The 17,222-nt window shown below is 39.7% G+C and overlaps 1 protein-coding gene across 1 annotated transcript in view; it reads right to left on the reverse strand.

Moving 5' to 3' along the window:
• Positions 1 to 340: 340 nt before the first annotated feature.
• Positions 341 to 17,222, reverse strand: part of RTF1 (RTF1 homolog, Paf1/RNA polymerase II complex component) — a gene marked incomplete at its 5' end in the record, with an annotated part of 31,051 nt that continues 14,169 nt past the window's right edge. Inside the window, 15 exon segments of the mRNA XM_084263516.1 lie at positions 341 to 2,722; positions 4,042 to 4,153; positions 4,443 to 4,538; positions 5,622 to 5,699; positions 6,245 to 6,302; positions 6,676 to 6,797; positions 7,971 to 8,048; positions 8,541 to 8,648; positions 8,739 to 8,826; positions 10,721 to 10,803; positions 11,695 to 11,872; positions 12,466 to 12,601; positions 13,424 to 13,535; positions 15,147 to 15,261; positions 16,842 to 17,046. Of these exon segments, the coding sequence (XP_084119642.1) occupies positions 2,616 to 2,722; positions 4,042 to 4,153; positions 4,443 to 4,538; positions 5,622 to 5,699; positions 6,245 to 6,302; positions 6,676 to 6,797; positions 7,971 to 8,048; positions 8,541 to 8,648; positions 8,739 to 8,826; positions 10,721 to 10,803; positions 11,695 to 11,872; positions 12,466 to 12,601; positions 13,424 to 13,535; positions 15,147 to 15,261; positions 16,842 to 17,046 (1,676 nt within the window). The 3' untranslated portion in view covers positions 341 to 2,615.

Consider the following 17,222-nt stretch of genomic DNA (forward strand, 5'->3'; position numbering starts at 1 on the left):
AACAAATCTCTCCCTCTCTAAAGAGTGGGAGGTGTAGTCACTCACCTTTACATGCACTTAAAAGGAAAAAAGATTACAGCTTTCATACACAGTTGTGTAACTAGTCAAGAGTACGTTCTTGATGTATTATTCCAAATAGAAGAGGTTTGCATGATAATTTACTGTTGCCTCTCAAAACCAGTATTTCATCAGAATCCAGAGACATTGAGAGGGTAAGTGGTAGTTGCAGATAACAAAGACTTCATTTGTCCTTCAGACCTGCAGATTCTAAACTCACTGCATTTCCTCTGTTTCGGGTATTTCCACTAAGTTACTTGCAACACTGTACAGGTCTCATCAACGTTTTGGCTGTAATACAGATTATTCTTGTGTTACTAAAAGTAGATGTTAATCGAAACTAATGTATCAAGGGCAGGCATATTAAAAATACTGAATTTGAGTAAACTTTACCTTTAGAGACCACTCGTCACTGCACCTCAGAGCTCTGAGGCATTTCTGTGGAAAAATCAGTTCCAGAATCACTTGGATTTGCAATTTCTGCAAAGCATTGGAGAGTGATTATTTTGAAAACTGGCTATTGCAAAATAAGTTTAGAATTTTTTTTATTACAAATTATAACATCATTGAAGCTGTTGGAAAAAAAATCCAAAATCATATCAAATGCATATCTACACAGTGAATCACGATGTCTCCTATGAAGTTATCATGGTCAATTCCATAAATCCACTCTTAAAAAGTTAAAAGTACATATATGAGAGAGCCTACTACAACTCCAGAGAAGCTGCTACAATAGGCTGTCAAATAAAGCAGTCCACAATTACATATTTACAGAATAACCCACGAGTGTCTGAGAACTATGGACTATTCAGTAAATAAGTCTTGCAGGATTCCTAATTATCTGTTTACATGGTAGCTAAGAGTTGCTTCATAGGTTGATTTTCTTTTTATACACAGTTCATAGTATCAATCTGCACACAATTACATGATGTTTCTTTAAAGCTACTGTTAAAAAAAGGAAGAGAAAGTTAAATAAGAACTAGATTAAAGTTTCATTAAGAATCCAACAAGAAAGTATCAAACACAGGTTTAAACATAACCAGCGTGTGATTTCAGAAAAACAATAATGCTCAGAGACAAGAGCATCAGCATTTTCCCTCTTCAGGGTCCCCCAGAAACATTCCTATCCAGTTCAGTGCTTGAGTTATTACATACGTACTGGCCTGAGTAGGAACACACACGTGCTTGCACGCTTACCTGAACGAGGGCCTCTAACCTTTTAGACTTCTAATTCTCTTTTAATTTAGTTCTTAGCTCCATATATTCAGTTGTCTCATTTGGAAAAGTTCTTTGTTAAATGTCACTTATATTTACACTTTGATTTTTTTTAATTATTTTTTTTACACCTGAGTGATAATTTAGCTGTCACCTTGTGTCCAAATATTCCATAAAGCCACAGAATCCTTGTGCTAGCGTTGCACTCTGCTTGTACCAGTTTCTGTATGAAAACTGTGCATCAGACACCTCTCATACATCACCCACTGACCCCTCCACTTTGTCCTTACTGTGCCCCTCCCCTTCTACACAAAGTGATTTTTTTTTTTTTTGACTTCTCTGTTTGTTTAAAGAAGTCCTATTTAAATGGTTCACAAAGCAAGAATCAAAGTGAGCCAGAACCCAGGGAAGATACAATGACTTAACAAATATTCAATATTGGAGGCTTGGAGAAGAAATTAAAGCCCAACCAATGAGCACCCCAGGGACATCCCAGAAAAAGCTACTCCACTCAGTTACAGCTGGAGACTCTGGATGTGCTAGATGGCAAGTCCCACCTGAAGAGTTGTGTACCTCTCTCTAATCAGCGTAAGTAAAAAAAGGGAACATGAAGTTAAACAGCTATATCAGCCAAGCCGTTTTAGTAAGAAGAATCACATTTAATGAGTTTCTTTCTTGCAATTTCAGATGCTCAAGTACAGCTGGTAGAAATTCAAAACAGCCGTAAAGAACTGTGACAGACGGATACAAATAGTACTGCAGCTTAAAAATGATAAAAAACACCTGAAAAAAAGTCACACAACCCTCCCAAAAAAATTTACACTTTGAACCTAAGCCAGTTTTTGAAGATTCCCTTCTCCAAAGCTAGGATGAAGGAGGAAGTAGAGGAGGAAGAAAGTGCAGATGACCTTCCAGCCACAAAGGTCTTGCGCCAATGTTTATTCACCATGCCTCTGGTGGTAGGTAAGGGGAGATCACCAAGTGCCGATTCTGCAACCACCAAGAGATTCCTATAAAAATCCAGACCTCAGGCTAATACTGAACACAGAGTGGACCAATGAGCTGCATCAACAAAATAAAAACAAAACTCAAACTAAAAGAAATGGGAAAACCCCAAATAGCACAGATCCACATTTGTGAGGGGGGCAGGAAGAAAGGGCAAGAAGGGAGGTCTATACAGTAAATAGTTGAATGGTTTATGTTACAGATGACTGGCAGTTTTAAAGAGTCTCTTCCCAGCTCTGTTGCTGCTCCAACCCAGAAGGGAGAACTGAAAAGGGAAGAAGAAAAAGTAGGACATCGTCATGGAGCATGCAGGATCAGAAGCAGCAGAGTGGGCATGCTCAAATAAGCCCCCGCCTCTTTTTGTAGTCCTCCAAGTTCAATGATCGCCGAGGGGCACCATCTTTTGCTGGTGGAGCCTTGGAGGTGATGGCCAGTGCCTTAGATTCTGTTGGGGATAAGAAAAGAGTGAGGACTGAAGTACATGAAAACTACAGACTTTTACTAGTTGCTTTTGCTGAGAACTTCACAATAAAAATCATACCTGGCTTTTCTAGCACATATCAGGCGAGAACTTCAGTTAATAATGCAGCCAGTTTCTCATAGTTTATAGATAACGGACATGCAATGTTGACATTAATCCACCTTTCTGTTGTGGATCACTTTCATTTCTTAAGGAAGCTACTAGGGGACACTGAAATCATGATACAAAAACAGAGCCTCTGGGCTCAGTTCTTTAATCTTTATTAAATCATTATCCCATGAGAACAGCAAGAACAGAGACACAGGCAAGCGGTCAGAAATTCATGTCTACAACACACACTTTGGCCAGTCCCCAGGTTCTTCTGTTAAGAAAGGAGAATGCACAAAAAAACCCGAAGTGGTCTTCTGTCCAAGGGGAAAAAATAACAAACCAACCAGCCATATTTAAACCTCTATCTATGCTATCTATGTCTCATTCTTCACTTTTTCAGTCCCCTTCCTGGTTTTCAGTCTCCTTTACTGACTAATCCTCAGCTACGTGCTCACTCTCAAAAGTTCCCAACTCTCACTACTGGCTTCAGGAAGTATCCTATTCTTGGTGTCCTACCTCACGCAGTAGTCTTACATCCAGAGTTCTAATCTTGACCTAGTTGGGAAAGACCACCTCTTCTACTTTTTATTCTTAAAAGGGTTTTAAATCTTTGTGCATTCTTACAATACTTGTGCATTCTTACAATACTTCCTAATGTCTTATTCTCCATGAAACTTCAGCTCTAAATGTTCCAGTAATGCAAGAAAAAAAATAAGCCTTGCAAGTCAAACTGCACCAGTATGCGCCCATGCTTTCCCTCCACTAGCTTAAGAAGATGAGCAGAAATGGCCTCAAGTTGCACCAGGGGTGGTAAGACTGGAAGTTATGAAAAGTTTCTTCACTGAAAGGGTTTGCCAAGCACTGGAACAGGCTGCCCAGGGAAGCGGTTGAGTCACCATCCCTGGAAGCATTTAAAACGTGTACATGTGGCACATAGGGACATATTTTAGTGGTGGAGCTGGTTGTGTTGGGTTAAGGGTCTTTTCCAACCTAAATAATTCTATGACACTAAGTTATTTTTGCCACATCTCTCAGACTCTCGAAGTACTGAGGAGGATAGGTCAGCAAGTTTGTATCTACAGACATACCTTCACTGCCTGGCCCAGTGTTTCAGTTCCACTAAAGTTCTGCTTCAATACAATCTGCAATACCAAAGTTAGGGAACAGCAACTTAATAAAACAGCAGTACCTACCTGAACTGGGAACCTGAAGATCAATCTTTACATCAAAGTCATGCACTTTGAAAAGATCTTCTGAGAGGTCACTGGCTGACTTTGAGTTCACATCTTTATCCTTCCCTTGACCCTGAAATAAAAACTACAGGTAAGTCACCAACCCTTATCTGTCCAGGTAAACAAAGATTAAAAAGTTTTTCCCCACTTCTGTCACAAATACCCTCAGTTTGGCTTTCATACAGCTAGAGAAACCTGATTTTCTTTCCCTAAGAAAGAAACAGTTGTTTCTTTTCTATGATAAGGCACTACAGGGTACTTATTTCTAGAACTGAAGCATCACATATACTCTTAGTCATAGGCTTCCAGAGCAAAACGGTGACAGTGGGAGGAACTTAACAGAGACAGAAATGGAAACTTGCCTTACTCATGTCCTTTGGAGCATCTGGTAATACACCAGACCCGTATTTTGCATTTAGCTGGGCAAGGATGGCAGCTTGGACAGCAGGATCTCTGGACTGTAGAGCAGAAGAGGAAAAAAAATTTAAAAAAAGAAATAAAATTAAAAATCACTGTATTTACATTGGCAAAAGCCAATTGGTAATACTGCCATTTTTTAAAATCAGCACTCATATCCATGAATCTAAAACTGTGAGTGGCCATAAATCAGTTAAACCAGTCTTCAGAATCTCAGAGACAACTGAAATCATCATCTGTGTGATGCGCCCAACAGTAACAGACAAAGTCTGATAAAATGAGAAATATATTTCTCGTTGATATGGTTTGCTCCTGCGAACGTTCTCAACACTATTATTAGATGTATTTGCTTTCAGCTTAACAGTTCTGGCTGAAAAAAAAAATCACCTAGAAAGAAGAAATCTTTATAAGACTATTTTCTTTACATAATAATTGTCTACCATAATAAAGCTACTCAGTTATGATTCATTTCTAATAAAGAATTATTTTAGAAATAATTATTTAATTCAAGCCTTGTACTAATATTCTTTTCTATTCCCAAGCCAACCTGACTTTATTTAAAGTACTGATACCAGAACTGTATGTTATTCCAGAACAGGACTCAAAGCCAGGCTGCTCAGCAGTAGGAGCTGGCCACCTCGCTATCCATCGGTTATATAGCGAGGGACAGCAGTAGCAGGTTTTGCCACAGTATCCCAGGGGAGGAGACTTATCTATCACAGACCCAAAGTGTCCAGTCTCCTCTCTCTTCTCACAGATCTTTCAGGGAAGCATCAACTAATTGGAAGGTAATTTTACACCTAAAGCAAACTCTCTTCCCAGAGCTAACTAAATCTGAGTAATTCTACACAGAACTCCTCACTACGTAAGTGAAACCACAGTTGCTTCTCCATGTAGGTACCCACACCACTTATGGCCTTCATGCTTTGCATTAAAAAATAATACTGCTTTTTCCTTCCTTTGGGTGAGACAGGAATCTCACTCAACTGTATCTCACCCTGGCATCCAGAGTGTTAATAACACATGGTACAGTTGGAAATGAATAGAAACAACATTATTCTTCCTACTCTCAGCATTACATTGGTTTGCAAATTGCCTCAATTGAACTTAAGCATTACACTCACATTAGATACTATTGTGGGCTTGCACTGCCGCCTAGTAAAGGGGTCCATTTGTTGGTTTTTCATGCTGTGACTTTCAGCCTGAAGAAGAAAAAGCACATGGTTCTGCAGTTAGTTATTCGTACGCTTGCAAATCCTCCCACAGCACCCCATCCATGCAAGTGCTTATCAGCTATATATAATATCAAGATCAGAGGAGAACCAGCAACGGCATTACAGATCAGAAAGACTTTGACACACCCACAGTCCTATGCTTCACAGGGCACAATGTCCTCACTGAATATAACACAGAAAATAGGGGCAGAGCTCTCAGGATAGCTAAGGTTTAACCACTGATTAACAAGCTTAATGTTTCCTTAACGTGTCACTGCAGAGAACTGAATTTACTGTTTTATTCTCTGAAGTCTTCTCTCTGACTTCTCTCATAAAAAATGCACCATGTCACTATTACAGTCAGTAATCTGCCGGTAACAGAGTTCATCAAAAGGGTAAAGCTTTAATACATTATTTGTCTATAATAAAGATTTTATAGATCATTAAAAACGTAATAACTTCACCATGCAATTATCCCCCTTTGCATCATTTCATCTCTACTGGTACAGAAGTATTAATTCAGCACTATTTACCACAAGAGCCTTCTCAGACTCAACGATATTCCACTCTCTATTTCTCTGGTTGATGTAACTGCAGGAAGGAAAAAAGGAAGGTGGGGGGAAAAAAAAAGTGACTGTCATTTATCAATCCCTACAACACAAAACACCTGACAGCATTCTAGCAGCTTCATCCTGATCATAAGTTATTTGTATTGCAACACAGCTGCTATATGGGGTACATGGAAAAGTTTACATTTCTAACAGATGTAAGTGAACAACAGATACAAGGATATGAGTAGAGGCAAACACTAATAGAACCACCATGATACACATTTCATCAATATACTGTATGGGAAAGAAGAGACAAAACTTTGCAGTTAATTTACTACTGCATTAGTTCCTCTTCTCTATATATTTTGATTCATACTATGTAAGAAATACAATTTCCAGTATCTGCTTCTTACCTGATTGCAGAGATGTTTTTTGTTCGTTGACGATCCAGGGCCTCTGCTCTCTCTTCAAGTTCGTTAAGCTGATCTTGAATCTGTTTGGCCTTATCTTGGTCCCCCAAGTCCTCAGCCATAGCCTTCAACCAAACAGTAACTCATTAGGCACTACTCTACTGCAATGCTAGTCAGAGAAACAAGGGATCGACCCATGGATCAGCCAACCAACCCTGCTGCAGCTGCAAGTGTTCTGTCCCCATGGTAAGCATGCAACAGAGCTAAACTCGCCTCACAGATCAAGGCAAAGCAGGACTTCTCACTCTGAAGAACTCTGAAAACCTCTGAAACCCTTTAAATGAAGGAGACATAGGAACACTAGTCCCAGCATGAGGAGGGAAAAATCAGATTATTTAAGCTACAGGTTTGATTAGAATTTAATATCACTATTTACCATCTTAGGGAAAGAATTTATCATCTTAGGAACTAAGAACTGGCAGTTGCCACTTATTTCTGAGTTGGGGAGTCCCCTTTCTTATTATGCCACCTGGTGACAACAGAAAGCAATTGCACTTTGCAAAAAGCAAGCGAAAATTTACAACTTGCTTGTATGAGCACAGTAAAAAGATGATCAAGGAATACTGTTAAGCCAAAGAACATAAAGCCAAGGTTATTACAAACTCTTAGTTTTTACTGTACATGAAGAATGGAAGTCTTGAAAAAGGAACACACACATAAAACCAAACAGAATGTGTTATGTGTCTCTTCATCTTCAGAGATACTTAAGACTACTGCTTGTTGACTTCACTTCCTGGCTTTGGCTTCTTCAACATTGTTAGGAGGATGTTCCAGGAGAACGCCATATAAGAAGAGTTTGGTGTCAAGTTAATCATTCAGTAATGTATTCTCTGCAATACAATTTGCTGGCCATAGAGTGACAAGTCGGTCACCCCTGAGGACAATTAAACGTGACTTACTTTTCCTGTATCAGAAAGTATAGGAAATCAGTTTTAAATGCTTTTATGTGGTACCCTGAGGAAGAAAAAGCAAGTTTCTAAAGCAGAACAGCTTAAGACCACCATGCTTAAAGGAGACAAATAGACAGCTGTAATTGTTGGCAGTTGCCCTTCAAAAAAGAACGCACTAGTTTAACTGGGTTCTAAGTGTTCTGAACCCATCAACAAACCTCGAAACCCACCTTTTAGCTGCATAGTTAAAAGTCAAGTTTAATGCTAACTACTACCAAATGCAGATGACATGCAATTCTTCAAAATCAAAGACTGCATTAAGCTTGCAGTCATCATCTCATCTCTCACCTTCTCCTTTAACAACTGTGTTTTCTTCATAGCATAATTTGGAGGTGCTTTTCTGAACCTTTCCTTCTCTTTCACGATCTGTAAGGTGAAGAAGAAACAGCAAGAATAGGCAAGTGTGAAATATCTATTTAAATATGTGGAATATTAAAAGCAACAGATCACTATCACCTCAGAAATGGACTTACTGACATAAAATTGTACTCACGCTCCTCCTCTGCTGCATTTTTTAATTTCTGACTTAGTAATCAGCTACAGCTCCATTCCTCTTACAGCCTACAAGGATGCGATGCTAATCACATCTGGTCAGTATTTACACAAGTATTAAACTCCACAAACTGCAATAAATGTATCCATCATGATGCTCTTAGTTCTCAAGTTCTGAAAAAACTAAGTTGCCATACTCAGATGAGGAGTTCGGAGCTCTGTGACAAGTTCAATAGGAGGTAACAGAGCAAGAAGCAAATTGGAAGCAAATACCACAACCGTTTTGCTTTGTAACAGCAGCTAGTGCTCTACTCTAAGTTCTCATCATCTTTAAGTACTGCCACAGCTGTTGAACAGACTCTTTACCTCCTCAATGTCCTGGTCATTAAACTTGTAGTTGAGGGCTTCTTTGATGGACACTTCCTTCTTGTTTATCTCATCTAGTGTGGGTAGCTGCATCCCAGCAGAGAACATCTAAACACAAGAGACAAAAGAGGTTGTTTTCAACTTAAAGTATCCTTGGCAGAAGGCTGCGAAGAAAAAGCTGAAGTCTGGCAAACTTACCGCTTCCTTCCACTTCATAAACTCACTTTCAGTAAATTCCTGATTCGAGACAAATTCCAAACGAAACACACGTGAATCACTGCCGTGCCTGCAATGAGAAAGCGTAACAACATCCCTCTGATGGTAGAGAGCTGCCATCTTGGATCAATATACGTAAAATGATTCAGAAGCCCAAAACCAGATATTAAGGCTCGTCTTGTGGCTCACATGCGATCTTTTCCTAACTTCAGTCAGGTCAGCCATAGTTCAAGAGCCTACCACAGCTACTAGTAGCAATGCAAAGGAATACTAGACAGCAAGCGTGCGAGAAACAGTCACTCAGCTGTGGCAGTAAAACCCTCAGGAGGTAAATGAAACAGATCCCTCAGACCTAAGCCATACATCCCCTATTTGGTGACCCATGTGTGGCAGTGTGCTCCTCCTCACACCTTAAAAGCCATAACCACCAGTGGAAGTTGTGATGGCTACATCCAGCTTACCCTGGACTTTGGGGGATGAATGGATGGGTGGGTGGATGGGAGATGGAAAGCAAGGCTGTCTGCAACAGATATCTTGCTGTTATGGAAATATGACTAAAATCAATCACCTTATTCTAGAAAAGTATCCCAGAACCCATTGAGCTCTCCTGAGTAACAATGGGATTTCCCCTTGAGTAAGGACACCTCTCAAGGTTGCTCCTTGAGGCTGAGAGATTCCTTACCACAATAGATTCTTGTTAAGTGATTAACAGCACACTAAGCTTTTAGATCTCAGTGAAGTGATATAAAAGATTGATTGACTGCACACATATAATCCTTTAGACATAAGCCACCGGGACTAGGATTGGATCCAGTCGCACATAGAATATTCTCTGAGAGAGTTTAGAGAACAAGGGAATCATCTCTGAACCTCATGACTCAATGGGAGAATGTGCCCAACAGTTTTGTCTGACCCTGTCTTATACGTAGCAAATAATCCAATATGCCTTGCCATTGAATCTTGTTGAAGCACTGTCACATTTACTACCAAACTCTGTTAAATCACTGTTTTATATCAATGAACTCAGTGCTGCTTCTCTCTTGTGAGTGAAGTGCACCACTCCATCTCAACACGATGACGCTCTTTGGAAACGCAAAGCTCCATGTCTGGACCAGCAGAATCAACTTTTAAGCACTGAATTACACAATCCTGGGGCCAAGCCCAATGAATTTTTCATTCATTGGCCAGTGAAAGTCAGAAAGCCCTAAAAAGTTACTGCAAAGCACTGCACTCAGCTCTACCTGCTAAACTAGTATACTGCTATTAACCAATACTAATATTAGTTGCTGTGGTGTAAATGTCACTTAAAGCATGGAGCTCTCTCCTGAGGTAGCCTAAGTAGTTACTGAATGTCACAATGGATTTAGGTAAGACTCCATACTTGTACCCACATGCATTCTCCACATGCCTTCCTATTTCTCCCAAATGGTTGCCTTGTCCTATCTCATCAGGACATTTTGTATTATAACTGTTAATCTTTGTGATCCTTATAAGGGCTGTAAGAACACTGAGAAATCCAACAGTGCATTCAGCTTACTCCCTCCAAAGCATCATTTTATGTTGCAACACTTATGCCAGACCCAATCACATACTCCTTTAAACAATACCTATTTCTAACCTCCCATTATAACAGTGGAGAAAATATACAAAGGAGTATTGCAAAGCTGAAGAGGCATATACAAACAATTAGGAGTTACTAACACAAATTAATTGCTCAGATGTCACCACAGTCATAAATCCCTGCATGAGGTGGGTTTTTTCTTTGGTTTTATTTTAAGTAATTTCCACTATGCCCAAGAGGAAAGAAATCCCCTACTAAACCCCACCCCACCATTCTAGCAGTAAGCAGCATGGCAAGGACCAGTCTGCATTTTTGCCCTCATCTCCAAACCACACACAGAACCACGTTTGCTATTAAAAGGGCACCGATTCATGAACTGGTGACGATTCCTTCGGCATCTTACCTCAGCTGTAGGCCCTTGTTTGTCCGGGTACCACCAAGCTGGTAAACCTTTGCAGTCTCCACGACACCAGTTATTTCAGCAACCTATATCATCAAGAAAAATAGAGAAGAAGGATGCAAGTGGCTTTTGGAATTTTCTGGGTTCCTGGATTACATCTGGCATATTCAAGCCTTTCCATTAGAGATCACAAATCTTAACCTAGCTAACAATTATAACTAGATCCCGGAAAGCAAGACTTTTCAGTGTACCTTATCAGCTGCTGTATTAGTTACTTCATGCATTGCTCTTGACTTCACAAATTATACACCTGAATGCTTGATGCAGTTTTTCCTATCTTCTCAGTTCATACGATGTAGACTTCCCTACTTTTTCTATTTCTTTTCCAATTAACATATGTCCCAAGTGAAATATACCAGTGAAACATACACAGTCGCTCCAGGGACCTTTTCAGTGCAGTTTTAGAGAACACTATTGCATCCTGTGATTGTGGAGTTAAAGCAATGAAACAGAAAAACAAAACTGTATTCTCAACCGCCTTCTCTTCTGCGGCACACTGTTGTATTAGAAACACTTTATAAAAAAAAAAAAAAAAAGAACTAAGACCATACAGTAACTTGGGAACATTCCCAGAAATAAGGAGTGAATTTTACTCCTCCTTACTTGGTCAAAGCAAAGTCCTGAACTGTAGTCTGCAATACAAATGAGACAAGACAGCGTGAACCAGAGCTGGAAGAACAGGATTTGTTCATGCTCCCCCTCTCACTAAATATATCTCTTCACCCAGCTGGTGCCAGAGATTTATTTACTTTTAAACCAGTCTCTTCCACTACTTTGGCAGAAATTACATTTTCTGATAATAAGCAATCCTTTTATGTTAATCATTCAAACAATTACAGGTACCTGAGAATTACTAAGTTGCAAATATTCTATGCCAGCGCTATAAAAACAACTAAATCCCTTAGCGTTAAACTCACCCTATAAACAGGTTTGCTGTTGTGATTTCCAATGCCAATACGGACAAAGCAGCCAGTGACTGTCTTGGCAAAGAAGGGCATATGACACCAGCGTTCCAACTTGTGTCGTGATAGCCGTACTCGGTTCAGTTCTTCAGGCAAGGACACTGGCTGAGACTTCGGAGGAATTTCTTCTTTCCTGATTTGGGAAAGTTGAGAAGGAATAAAGTTGAGACATTATCCCCAAGAAAGGAGTCCTGAGCACGGTGCAGCGTGAGTGCTAACTGTTTAAATTACTAGTAAAAGGAATGATTCATTATGCATTAGTTGACTGTAAATATGTGAATGCAGCATTCATGAGATAGGCTTAACGCGAAGTCCCAGAGTTGTGACCCACTGCCCCTGCACCACAGAGCAGAAAGACTCGCACACCAAGGCAGTTTATAGGCCAGTGCTTTAAGATAAACCAGCACACATCCCTAACCAACTAGTATGCCAGAGTTCTGCAGCTGCTAAAGTGTAGGACTGAACAAACTTGTAAACACAGGGCTAAAGGTAACAGCAGGGAACCAAAGCTGCAAGCCCATCCAAGGTAAATCAGTCCCATGCACCATGATATAAAAACCAAGGATGCAAATCTGAGCAATGCAAGTGAGCTCAGAGGCAGAACTACTTAAGGGATGCTGAACTGCCCCCAAACAATTCCCTGGAACATCATGCATCTACATGAAGTGCATCTCCAGTTTTGAACACACGCTTACAAGTAATCACAGTCCAGCGTTTACTACTTACTCTTCCTCTTCATCAGATGATGAAGATCTGGATGAGCGATCACTTTTCTCACTAGACTTATCATCCTCCTCCTCTTCTTCATCATCAGAGTATACTTCACTAGTTTTTAATGGTTGCTTTTTTGCAAGCAATTCAGCTGGGGGGTGGAGAAGAGAGAACATGAAAAAACAAGCTGTGAATTTTTTATGAAAGCTTCCTTTTAGAGCTGAAACCTTGTTGTTTTAAGAATAAAGAAGCAGACAGCCATTAATCTTATACTGGACACAAGGTGCCACGTGTTCAAATCCACTAGTAAGTTAAGCACTTAATTGTATACATTCAAAGAGAGAAGCAGACCTAGGTAAAAACATCTTAAATCTCAGTTGTACCAATCTTCAGCCTCGCAACCTAATGCACATAGTAATACAAAGATGGCCATAACAACAGGATATACCAGACAAAACTATTATGAGAAAACATAATGTTATCTTGCAATGGAAAAGTAGTATTTGGAGAGGGGCACAATAAAAAACGAGTAACAAAAAAGGTTGCATCAAAAGTCTGTGGCAAGATTAATAAGATGACGTGCTAGTGAAGAAACAAGCAAACACAGAAAGGGTAGCACGAGTACAATAGATACAGTTTGGATGGTTCAGAGATTAAATAACAGAATCTAAGTGACCACTTCAAACACATGAACTGAACATTACTAAGTGCCATGCAATGAACTGTGATGAAAGTTCGCTTTGTTTTCAGACCGTCCTGGGAAGAGGTGAGGTGGAGAAATAGGGCATCACTGGTACCAAATGATAGTCTAGGTTGTCATTTTGGGCAAAAGACCAAGAAAAATGCAAACACAGAATTCATTCACTCCATGATGTAGGACTGTTGCATTAATTAGAAACAGGAAGTAGCACAGCACTTTGAAATAGTTGTAATTATGCCTCAAAAATGCAGCAATAGCAACACACTTTCATACCTGTCCTGTTCTTCCTTTTCTCTCTTTCTGCTTTTAGCTCCTCCATTGCCTGAGATTTCTTGTCTAGCTTCTCATCCCGCTTTGATCGCCGCTCTTTGTTATGTGACATGACCTAAAAAAAAAAAAAGGAATTGCACAGAAAGTCCCTCAACACCAAGTACAACCCATGAACTGAAATACATTAAACAAAGAGTGTTTGCAGGCTTTGAAAACTTTTCAAATAGAAACTAGTAAGAAACTGCATTTTGAAATCAGGTTTTTCTTCAAGTTCAGTTTTACAGCAGGTAGGGAGAGGTAAATCAATCTGAAGCATATTTATCTTTTCTGTTTTGTATCTAAAATAACATACTTAGACTTTAACATTCCTGCCATCAGGGTTTTGTCTCAGATCTCCTCCAAGGTAAAAAAGGACAAGAGAAATAAAATGGAAGTAATGCTGCAACTAACGTGCAACGAGGACAATTTGGATGAATATATGTTTTCACTTGCTTCTCCTTCTGCCAGGCTAAAAAGGAACTTCTTTTCATTCAGCAGCCAAGAGAAAAGTTATGTTAAAAATTACTTAAAGCAGAAATGAAATTGTGAGTAAAGCCTGCAATATGGAATCAAATCTTAAGTGTCGTAAGTCTTCTAATATCTTCCCTAACAGGTCTATCTGGAATACCAAGTAGCACATAAAGCAGCTTCTATAATATGCATGAGACAATCATTTGAAGTAAGCTGAGATAATTTCTGGAGTGCACTGTAAAAGAAGTCAGCCTAAAATTCTTTTATATATACACGTGTATATGAGTCTAGACATTATGTATTATAGATATATACTATTTAGGTACATACACACACATACATACATGGATTTGAGAGGGGTAGGGACTTGGGAGTCAATCCACTCAAAATGCACCCAAGGAAAAACTGATCTCACCTAGTTTGATTTAAGTGTTAATCATCTGTCTCACTAGAAAAAGCATGGGAGTGAGTTGCCAGCTAGAATGCCCTCCTCCATTGCTCAAGGACAGAAGTGACAAGTGCAGACAATCAACTAGTTCTTTGACACGACAACTCCCAACCCATTCTGTGAGCCTATCTGCCCAGACTATATACATAGTTAAGGGCAGGGGCTTAGCCATTTGAAACCACAGTTCAGTAACAGAGGCTTCACCCTAAACCTGGTATTGTCTACACAAGTATAAAAAGTATTTCTAAAAGTTATTATCTATAAAAGTATAAAAATATTTCTGTTCCTCCTAAGATTAAAGCTTTTCCTTCACACCCCTACCAGCAGAAACTAAGCATTCTTTCCATTGTATGTGTATGCAAAATAATTAAGACAACAACTGAGCAGTTTCTGACCTGCTCTCTCAAACTTCACATATGAAGTCTTTCTTGCAAATGAACGTTTCAGACAGAAGGAGAAAAGTGTGGCTAAAGGAACTGCAAAATGTTCCTGACCTGTTCTCATACAGGAGGACTACCACACCAACTCAACACAGTTGCAGCTTTGCATTTTTCATTAAAGGGAGTTATGGCCCCTCAGCAGGCCAAAGATGTTAATTTCTTCAAATGAACTGGGAAGTATAAAGATACCTCAAGCATATAAATGAACTAAGTTCTGGCCTGCTTACCACACCGTTTGACCTAACAGGAAAACATGAGGAGCATGAAGAGGCAGCATCCTATCGCCAAGAGAAAAATGTTCATTACTAAGGATGGTTTCATTTCCTACCTGGGATTCCTGGATCTGTGTGAGTTTTTTCTTCTCCTGCTCTTCCTCTTGCTTTTTCTTTTTCTCTTTCTTTTCTTTCTTTTTCGCCGTTTTTAGTTTCTTCTTGATTTCAAACCTAGTAGCAATATTGAAACAAATTGGATGTATGAAAGAATGCTCTCTCAGAGCAAGCAAAGCACCACTCCATTGCTACCTCAGCTTAACTTGTCTGTAGGCTTTAAGAACACTTGCACTGCTTGCTCCAGACGGATAACTCTCTAATACTGTCCTGCCCCCATTCCAATCCACTCCCTTCCCCAAGGAAAATAAGGTAAAGAAAAGCTGAACATAGAAAAGTGCAGGCTTACAGGCAGCTGACCTAAAGGGCTAAGACCATATAGCAATGGCTACTCCACAGAAAACTGTCCTTACTCCCTCTTTCTTTTGCCAGTGTAGTGACCTTGCATGCTGCCTCCAGCTCTAAAAACAACTGGCTATTTCACATCACTTGAATCTCAACAGCAAAAAAAAATAGTTAAAGTCATGCTAGCTTTTACATACTGAAACTGCACCTTTCTACTGGCTCTTGTCTGCGTAAGAACAACTGCAAAGAAGTTACAGCGAGTCCTCCCACAGCTACATGCCAGACTCACGCAGTTTCTGCAGTTCAGTTTAGGCACTACCATTTCTACCTTCACAAAATGCATCACCCTGAAGTCTTATTTTCAGCAACCACATTCCCAAGAGTAGTGATTTCACTGGAACTGTTCTGTGACAGATTCCCTACACCACAGACTGGTCACAGCTTTAGTGAAGCAACACAAGAAAAAAATGTTCCTTAGATTCCAATAACTGAAGTTAAAAGCATGTTAGCCACGTACATATTACACAGTCTGTTCTTCAGTTCTTTATACCTGTATTTTATAGGCAAGAAACTGGTGCCAGATGAGCTCTTTATGCCATTACCATGCACAGGGCACAGGCACTGTATCACATGCAACGTCTGTTGCAATCCCAATGAACTCACAGCACTTCGTACGTACGCTGAGCTAGAGAGCATTTTGAAAGATTCAACTCACCATAAAGTTAAATAACTATCCCCCCCTCCCCAGTTTTACCTGACAAACCCTTTACATAAAACAGGACAAACTTGTTTAAGATTAAATCAGTAACTGAAGCTTAAACTGTTTAGCTTATCAAGTTTTCTCAAGAGTTTATTCTAAAAGAAAAGTATTCAGTTACCATGGAACTGTGAAAAAATTAAAAATATGGTGTCCTTCTACCTGATCTAAATCCAGGCTCTCACTCATTTTGATCCCTTTGATGAGAGCAGCAAACCAGAGAACATACTGAAAGCAGTATAAAAGACACAGTCAGTCAGTCAGTGCTCTAGGCATAGTTTGGACAAACAGGGAGTCTGGCAGTAGCTTGTATTGACATGATTTACTCAACAGATGTCAGCCCTCTAGAGAAATCGCTCAGTGAGAAGAGAGAGAAGCTGCTGAAAAGGGAAGAAGGAAGAAATTGAAGAAAAACTTGCCCCATGAATGCCTATCACAGAATCAGAGAATTGCAGGAGTTGGAAGGGACCTCAAGAGATCATTGAGTCCAACCCCAAAACAAATGCTTGGACCCCAAACATAACAGCACATTCAGCATATTCTCCATACAGCCTGTAAGAATTTGCTACCAAATATCAAAAGACACAAAATTCACCTTCTCTTTAGTACTTCTCTCTTCTCTATCCGGTTAAACAGCTCCTGCTCTCTCTCCTTCTCTGTCATTTGTTCCAGTCGGGCTCGGTCTTCTTCATCTCCCATGAGATCTTCTCCATAGCCATCATGGAACTCCTCATCTTCAGATGAAGAATCCGAATCTGAACTAGATGAGGAGCTGTTGCTTTCTGAATCAGAGACTTCTCCTAAAACAAGTAAGATTCAAGTGGGGTAAAGCCCAACCACTTCATTGTTGCATGTCAGAAAAGGACATCAAGAATGAATTTTACACTCCTCTTCCACTACACTCAAAGCATACATACCATGGAAACCAAACTCAGGAGGAAATATGATAACACTGCAAGATATTCATGCTAAAAAT

The sequence above is a fragment of the Gallinula chloropus genome, assembly GCF_964237585.1.
Source record: "Gallinula chloropus genome assembly, chromosome: 4".
Lineage (NCBI taxonomy): Eukaryota > Metazoa > Chordata > Aves > Gruiformes > Rallidae > Gallinula > Gallinula chloropus.